We start from the raw sequence: 9,177 nt of genomic DNA, 5'->3' as shown, positions 1-9,177 counted from the left end.
CTTTGAAATGTAGATCCAGTATCTTCGAAAAATGTTATAGCTTTTTTCACGCGCTGCAGCATTACTTCGATTAGTAGCACTAATCAACTTGCCACTTGCCAACTGCAATTGACTAACAGGAACCAATGTTCTATCCTTCTGAATGTATTGACACGCCCTCTTGATTCCTACATTGGCATCTAGGATAAAGCATTGGGAGGATCTCATGAACAACTAAATCACGACATAATGAACATGTAGCCTCACGTACTAGTAACTCATAAGCAAACGATATTCCAAAGCTAAGGGGGTGGACGCTTCAGTTAGCATCTAAACCACCACTTTTTTCCCAGTTCCGAGTCCACAGGACCAGTACGGCAAAGGGCGCAAAAAAAGAGCCATCTACATATCATTCCTATAGTTAGGCAAGAAATGAAACCATCATTTTTTATGGATTTCACTCCCATTATGGAACCACCACAGATATATGGTGCTGCAGCCGGATCCTTCAAGCAGCAGCAGGCTGGCTCTTCTTCAACTTCTCGGCACAGAACTTCTTGGTGTCAGCACCTTTCACATTGAACTCCATCAGGAGCTCTTCAAACAGAACCTCCATGTTGGTCTTGAAGGATGCAGGGCGAACTACACCTGCGCCTGCACGCAAATCTACCTGATTATTCTTTGGCTTCACTCCACTGCTGGATCCTTCTGCATTTGCGCTTTCCAGTTCCTTGTCCTCGTCGTCCTCGTCAGGAACTACGGACCCAACTTTGTTACCCTCCATGTAATATTTGCATGCAGCCAGAATGGCACGGCCGCGCTCACGGAAGTGGCCAGCAACGAGATCTTCAAAGTGCTGAAACAAGCAAAGCAACAGCCAACGATAAAGGTTAATTTGATTTTCTGGTGTGCAAGCTATGTTACCTAAAAGCTTCTCAGTGCACCGCACCCTACTGAAGATAATAACAACTTCCATACTACAACCAAAATAAGTGCCAAATTTGTGGTTGTCGTGCTGTGGTACACTGGCCAAACTAGATACAGAATCTAGCAACCTTACTGATTAGCAAGATTTTACTGTTATGGCTGTCTTTGCTACCAAAAAGCACTGCCATATCAAAAAGAGGGAGAAAACAAAATATTTTCAACCCTGAATTCTTGCATTGGTCCACTTAGCAACCCTAAAATTGACATCCTTCATACTTGGCGTGGTTTCAGGATAACACAAAAACAGAGTCCAAACTAATGTCCAAGTGGAGGGTCTTCTACCCTTCTAGGCCACAAGAGTAATCCCGTGTCACTCCATCATGGTTCAAATGTTCAAGGTTCCCACAAATTGATGATGAGTAATCCCGTGTCACTCCATCATGGTTCAAATGTTCAAGGTTCCCACAAATTGATGATGTTCTCTTCTAGAAAGAAGTCCACCATTCAACTCCGAACTCTGGCACAAGTTCACTTTTTAACAGTAAACTCAAAAACAGTCTGGCTCACAAACTTTTCAAATAGTAAAACAAATCACCCTAGAGTAGTTTCACAAGTAGTTAAGTAGTTTCTGGTGACATGCATGCCACATGTGCACCACATCACTGCCATGTCACCAAATTGTGTTTACTTATCTGTTTCTACCAATTTTTCTCTTCCATTCTAGCATTTCTTGTGAAAGATATATTTATACAAATGGTGGAGCTTATGTTAGATTGTTTGGCGCTCGCTGTGACATGGTGGACATGTGGTATCCACATTAACAAACGGACCATTTGTGAGACCACCCGAGGGCAAAAATTGGATGGTTTCAATAGTTTGATGTTGCAGTTCAGTAGATTTTTTCTGTTGTCTATCTCCCCTTCTAACAAAACAGCATCACATACATCCACATTCAGCAAGTTATATTTTTGACGAATCTTCGGAACAGTGAGTACTTGTGCACCCATGTCGGGAACTGCGAGAGCTTGATAATTAGCAGTATGTTACCTGTGGAGCCCTACGAAGCGAGTACAACATTGTCCTACATGAGTATTGAAATGTTGTGTCATTATACTCCAAGGCAGTCCTCTGCCCACTAGCATTGTTGGCATATGTTTCATATCCTGGCTCATTGAAGTATGGCTTCTCATTCAATACGAGAGCTTGAATGGAGATTAGCACTTGTAACATGGTTGAGTGAGCTGAGTTCCACTTCTCACAACCATGACCTTCCCAGGTGCCTAGGAGGCTAAGGCAGACTTTTCCACAAGCATACAAATTTGGATTAAGCCTAAGTCCTCCAGAATGATAGTATACAGTCTGCAAAAGCACCAGAACGGTTATTTCAATCAACATATGGAAATACATTACATACGAGGTTACCAAAATGTCAATACTTACAGGAGGACTTGCAGGATAACTAGCAGGAAATTGAGCATCAAAGAAGAAAAGGCCATCATGGTAGGGTGTTCCCTGAGGCCCAATCATCACAGCCCTGAGAAGGTCCATTCGATTCTCCGAGACACGAACATATATGGACGCTGCACAGAAGTCAGAAGAACAATAATTCATGTAAATAGTACAACAATGCACATTTCTAAGCTTTAGCAATTTTAACCCAGGAGAGTCAACAGTGAGCTGCAGGCTTTGTAAAAATTTGTAGGTGAAAGTAAATAATAAGACGAATTTTTTTAAAACACATTAAAAAACATTAACGATAGAGCTTTCTTCGACAAGACAACATATGCCCTCAGAAGAACTAAATTTGCACAAAATTCGAAGCAAAACTGAGTAATGTAGAAGTGGGTGGGTCAAATCAGATCCTCAATGTGCTTCAAAATTTATGTAAATCACTTGTGGGGAGCGTTTTAAGCACGTATTTATACTTTCTTTCTTGGAAATAGCTGACCTGGTAAATCATTCTCCAGAAGTTTCCAGTCATGCTGAATTCTTTTTGTCCACTCTTTCCCTGCCTGGAGTGAAGTTAAAGAACACAATAAGTATCGAGTCAAAAAGAAGGTACAAAATAAAGCAATATGCATATGATTTTACCTTTCCAACAGGTTTATTAGCATAATGATGATCGGAGAAATCCTCAACAGTGTCAAACTGTTTGAAGAACTTGTATTTCTTACCAATTTCATCCTCTATTTCTGACATTGACTTAAAATTGCCAGGGCCGTCATCAGTTGCAGCTTTCTGCAACCATGGTACAGAAGCCTCCACACCAGGAGGCAGATCTAAATCATCAAATTTATCAGCCAGCTGCTGATTGAAATCACTTTCATCAAATTCATAGTCAGATCCTTCATTGTCATCATCGTAGCAGCCTTCATCTTCATCATCTATATAATAATCTTCTTCCTCAATTTCACCAGAGTCAAAATTCTGTAGCTCGGCTTCAGATGCTTTGAAGGAGTTACTTTCTGTACAGGATCCAACTTTATCACCGGATGATGATCCCTGTAAAATATGCCAACGTAGTTATAAGCAAACACAAAACTTTTCCACAACAAATACAAACTTGAGTCCACCAATAGTTGTAAATTTAAGTCACATATCATGATCCTTTGCTCTTCGCTGCCAGCATTAGACATTCGCTTGTGGTATTATTACTGTGATGGTACATAAATCAGGTATGAATAAGTTATCTTTCCATCCTAAGTCACCAAACAACCTTACTCCAGGTGGCTAGAATAGTCCATCACTTCACCGAGGAGCCTTGAGGTACTAGGTCCAGTCCCAGCCCCACACAAATATATTTTTCCAGCGCAGTGACACTAAAGCAAGAATTACGAGTCGAGCCGAGGTTGACACTCATAGACCAATCGTGACTAATCTAGACTACTGCTGGACTAGTCGACATGGTACTGTAGCACTCAACTTACAGTACCCAGCTACTAATACATAGTATGTACTCCCTCCGTCCCATAATATAAGACGTTTTTTGCGAGCTGTTAGCTTGCAAAAACATCTTATATTATTTGATGGAGGGAGTAGTATACACTCCCTCCATTGGATATTAAGTAATTCCGGATGGAGAGAGTACTATATAGTACAGTACAGTATACGATAAAAATTGAATGCATGGGAAGTGGTTGAAGAACCTGGGGCTGTGCCAACTATTATATACAATGGCCACAGTCTTTGCTTCTCCACCAACCAAGAAGGAAGGGGAGAAATCAAACCCAGGAAGAAGGGATGGAGAGAAGGGAGAAAATACTTGGTACAACAGCACAGGAGTGCTTGCTTGCCATCGCCGGCGGATCCACGAGGAGCACAGCAGAAGAGGGGCAGATCCAAGGGAGCACAGCAGAAGAGGGGCGGATCCAAGGGAGCACAGCAGGTGAGGAGCACAACAGCAGAGGGGCGGAGCAGAACAAGCAGAGGGAGTGGATATCTATCCCTCCAAAATTGAGTCGATCGAACATGCCAACTAGTCCACGACTAGTCGCTCCAGCCCTCGACTCACAGAGCTAGGCTACATGAAGAACCTAGTCAACAACCCGACTGAAACTAGTCGTTCAACTCATAATCCTTGCACTGCAGGCCAGCTGGACCAGTCATATGTTTGTTGGAAAATCACAGTTCAACTGATTCTGGCGGGGTCAGTTGCAGGACTGCCTTCTCACTGAACAAGAGCAGAGCAGGCTCCATTTTTTTCTGGTTGAACCACCAGTTCCTCTCGGTTTTTTAAACTAGGGTTAGTGGAATGGTGGTCGCGCGGGGGGGGGGGGGGGGGGGGGGGGGGGGGCCTGTCTTGTCTCCACGGTGCCCATGTCTATTGTAGACTGACAACCGTATAAAATTGACTTAGCAATAATATATGACCTAAAGTTAAATTGACAATTTTTAAGTTACAAAACAGGTAATGCCCCTGTTAGAGAGGGTATAAAAAGTCACTTCTTCGACCAATAAATAAACAAGTACAAAAGCTCAAGATCATCACAACTATTTAATTTCTCTCCGTGACGCACAAACAGCTAGCAGAATACATGCAATGCCCAGATCCACATCAAACTAAGAAATGTCGAGCATATCTGTAGTATTAACTTAACAGGCAAAGGAGGGCTTCTTTGATTCAAAGGATTCTCAAAGGAATTTTGAAGGATTCTAATCCTTAGAAATTTTCCTCCATGGGTTGTTTGATTCATACGATTGGAAACCATAGGATTTTTTTTAGATTATTTGCACTAGATTTCATAGGCAATTTTCCATCCACTCCAACCTCCTTGAAATAATCTTACGTTTTTCCTGTGCACAATCAAACACCCTTACGATGGCATGCCACTCTATTCCTACGTTTTTTCTATTCCCGCATTTTGCAAATCCTGTGAATCAGAGAGGCCTGAAGTTTGAACTTGGGAAAATATATTCAGTAATAATTAACACATAAATCTAGAAAGTGAAATTGAAACCATGATGCTCCAAAACCTTCTCATTTCCACAATGGTACTCGAATATCCCAAGGGAAATTGTCCTCACGTTAAACATGAGACCTTGTGGCCTGCCACAAGCGTCTTGCGTTGCTAGATCACTGTCCCCCAAAAAAAATCATAGCCCTATATCTCACTCCTGCGTGCTCTACTAACAATTCACATGTAAAACTACTTGAACAGCTTACCGCTAGAGCATCAAAAAAATTCGTGCATAACGAATTTAAGAAACACCTATCATGCTGATACAGTCATGGATATGTTGTAGCCAACTTTGCCCAGGTGAAGAACCAACAATTCTACAATTAATAAGGTTATAAAATATGAGTGAGATGCTCGGGTAGCTAGATTCAGCACACAGACGCCTCCATAATCAAACAACTGTTTGAAGCTTAAGTACATCAGCAATATGTCGACATCCTAGAGACACCATCGATTCAATATGCTAGAATGTATTCCTTGCAGCTTCCGTGTATATTGATGTACTCGTCCTTCTACCCACAAGAAGATCAAAACTTCGGCAAACAACATATGAAAGCAGACTGCAATTCTACAAACACTACGAAACTATGAAGGAACACCAGACATTTCTTTCTAGTCTCTAAAGGCACACAGAAAAATAAACAAAAACCGGTCAATAAACACATTACTGTAAACCCGTGAAATGTTTGAGTCAAGGGCCCAGAAAACCCCAATTCTACCACAATCAATCTCCAGAAACCTAAAGACAAAATTGTCCCGCGAACCCTACTACCCTTATATGGTATTAAGATACTTTCCACCTTAAAATCATAATCACGCCTCAAATCGCCAAACCTAAACCCCACGAAAAAACGGATTATTTAATTATTAAAAAACATCAAGACCCAAGTAGGCCAAAACCCTCGTGTAACGCTCCGCGTCGACGCCTTACAACAAGGCAACGGCCGCAACATCGGATCGCACGGAAACTGCTCGGGTAGCAAACCAGAAGAAGGGAGGTTACGGCCGGAATTTGCGCACACGGCAAGGTCGCGCGACGAGTAGTAGTACCTGGCAGCGCTGGCGTTTCTGTTGCTTCACGGCGTCCCAGGCGGCGGCGTCGGCGGCGCGGCAGGACGACGACAAAGACGACGCGCCCCCTTGCATGTGCGGGTATCTGCGACAGATCAAGGAGCCCATCAAAAAATCGCCCGGAAATACAATCGACGGCTGATTCTTCGAAGATGGCGGAGGGGCGGCGCACTCGGAGGCGTCCATGGCGAAGTCCAATGGATGGCGCGGCAAGCGGCGAGCGGCGAGCGGCGGGCGACCAGGAGAGGGGAGGGGCCGAGTGGGGAGGGGCCAGCCGAGGAGGTGTGCGAGGGCGAGGGCGTTGTGCGCGTAGCGGTGCACAGGGGGAGGACGCAGAGGAACATTAGTCGTGTGCCGCCACCGACCGTGGATGACGTGAGCTCCTTGCGGGACCACCCGGCAGCCAGATCACACGACGGTGGCCCACGCGTGACGCGGGCCTCTTCTTTTTTATTTTTGTTTTCGTGCGGCGACGACGACTGCCGGGCCTGGGAGGCGGGCTACGTCCACCGAGAAAGCGACCCACGCGCGGGCTAGTCAAGGCCGGGATCCGGATTCGGGCCCGATGTCAGTGAGAGAGTGGTATGGGGATGGGTCTACCGACTGCTAACTCCGCGTGCGCTTTTTGGGCATTCGCGAATGCTCTGCGCGGTGAGGATCTGTGGGATTGTGTGTGGCTCACGGCTCCGGCTCGCTGGAGTAGGGCGCGTGGAGTGGGCAATGCGGTTCGGTGCGCTTGTTTTTTGTCCTTTTGGATGCCTTTCCCTCGAAAGCCATAGCGTCTCTCGGCAAAAAAAATTACACAATACAGAGACAATATACACGCACATACACTCATTTTTATGAACGGACACATGCACCTTCTATCATTACGAGCACCTCCAAAATACTAAGCCGACATATCATCTTGAAATTTACGAATTCACCGTAGACACCTCGTCATCGACGGGAACGTCTCTTTCCACTGAATGCGCATCGCCGAAAATCCTGAATAAATTTAGGATTTAATGCGAGCATCAGGATTGAACCCTAGTAGGCTGGAAATACCACAGTCCCTCTAGCCTTCCAACCACAGGTTGGTTCGCAGCGTCTCTCAGCAACTGGATGCATGATCATGATGCAGTTAGCCGAATCAGATGGAAAATAGTTTTTTTAACACAGTATAATCAAAGACGCTCCTCATACACTCATCTCTGAACATACGTCCACACCTTACCCCTATGAGCATATTTGAAAGACTGGGTAGCATAATATTTTGAGATTGACAAAGTCACCACATACGTCATGTACTCGACAGGAACGTCTCCTCGCATTGAACAAATATTGTTGGAATAAATCCAAGAAAATGGGAGCACCAAGGACCGACTGTCGGTGTCAAAACCGACATATTTCGGGTAGGGGGTCCCGAGCTATGGATCTTGGATCAATGGGGAACAGGAGACGAAGGAGAGGATGTTTACCCAGGTTGGGCCCTCTCGAAGAGGTAAAACCCTACGTCCTTTTTGATTATATTGAAGTGTATATGATGATTATAGAGTCGATCTACCACTAGATCAGATGAACTAAACCCTAGGTGAGTAGGATGGTGATTTTTCTTCTAGCCTCTACGGACTAAACCCTATAGCTTATATAGACACCAGGGGAACTAGGGTTACACATGGTCGGTTACAATAAACGAATAAGCATGCCGATTCTCCTATCCTAACTTGGAGGACACACCAAGGCTTCGAAGGTTTCCTGTCGGGATACTGAGTGGCCTTATAGCTCGGCCTTCCGGTAGTAGTCACAGAGCAGCCCACCTGTCCGACCTACGAGAGCTAGGCCAGCAGCCCGAGGAACCCTTAATCCTAGACTCCCTCAGTGGCCCCAAACTAGCCTCCAACGCTGGTGTCTCATGATCCCTGGAGTCTTCGCGCGCCCAAAGTCTTCGGCTTGCGGGGTGAGTACTTCTCCCCTTCTATGTCCGGCTGACCATAGCTCGGTCACCGATAACTTTCCCGATTCGTCAAGGCGTCGTAGGGCCCACAGTACCAATTCTTCGCTCAGGGTTAATGACACCCCTCGATTTTTGTGCGCCAAAAGGAGGCGGTCGTCCAACAATCTTGTACGGAAACGCCTTGAAAGAAATATGCCCTAGAGGTAATAAAGTTGTTATTTATATTTCCTTATATCATGATAAATGTTTATTATTCATGCTAGGATTGTATTAAACGGAAACTTAGTACATGTGTGAATACATAGACAAACAGAATGTCCTAGTATGCCTCTACTTGACTAGCTCATTGAATCAATGATGGTTATGTTTCCTAACCATACATGAGTTGTCATTTGATTAACGGGATCACATCATTAGAGAATGGTGTGATTGACTTGACCCATCCGTTAGCTTAGCACGATGATCGTTTAGTTTGTTGCTATTGCTTTCTCCATAACTTATACATGTTCCTATGACTATGAGATCATGCAACTCCCGAATACCGGAGGAACACTTTGTGTGCTACCAAACGTCACAACATAACTGGGTGATTATAAAGGTGCTCTACAGGTGTCTCCGATGGTGTTTGTTGAGTTGGCATAGATCGAGATTAGGATTTGTCACTCCGATTGTCGGAGAGGTATCTCTGGGCCCTCTCGGTAATGAACATCAATATAAGCCTTGCAAGCAATGTGACTAATGAGTTAGTTGCGGGATGATGCATTACGGAACGAGTAAAGAGACTTGCCGGTAACAAGATTGAACTAG

At 44.5% G+C, this 9,177-nt stretch overlaps 1 protein-coding gene across 2 annotated transcripts; it reads right to left on the bottom strand.

The window, feature by feature from the left end:
* Positions 1-206: 206 nt before the first annotated feature.
* On the bottom strand, positions 207-6,809 carry LOC123042243 (putative ubiquitin-conjugating enzyme E2 38). Of its 2 annotated transcripts, XM_044464741.1 has the most exons (7): positions 6,607-6,809; positions 6,414-6,519; positions 2,998-3,408; positions 2,855-2,918; positions 2,347-2,486; positions 1,954-2,265; positions 207-835 (listed from the first exon to the last, which is right to left on the bottom strand). In XM_044464741.1, the coding sequence occupies exons 1-7, from the start codon at positions 6,618-6,620 to the stop codon at positions 488-490; spliced, it is 1,395 nt and encodes a 464-aa protein (XP_044320676.1). In that variant the 5' UTR covers positions 6,621-6,809; the 3' UTR covers positions 207-487. The 2 variants fall into 2 exon arrangements, with proteins under 2 accessions (XP_044320676.1, XP_044320672.1); XM_044464737.1 differs by having other exon boundaries at positions 6,414-6,635.
* Positions 6,810-9,177: the final 2,368 nt, after the last annotated feature.

The sequence above is a fragment of the Triticum aestivum genome, chromosome 1A, assembly GCF_018294505.1.
Source record: "Triticum aestivum cultivar Chinese Spring chromosome 1A, IWGSC CS RefSeq v2.1, whole genome shotgun sequence".
Classification (NCBI taxonomy): Eukaryota; Viridiplantae; Streptophyta; class Magnoliopsida; order Poales; family Poaceae; genus Triticum; species Triticum aestivum.
The sequence above is the reverse complement of the archived record's forward strand: the minus strand, read 5'-3'. Positions and strand labels throughout refer to the sequence as shown.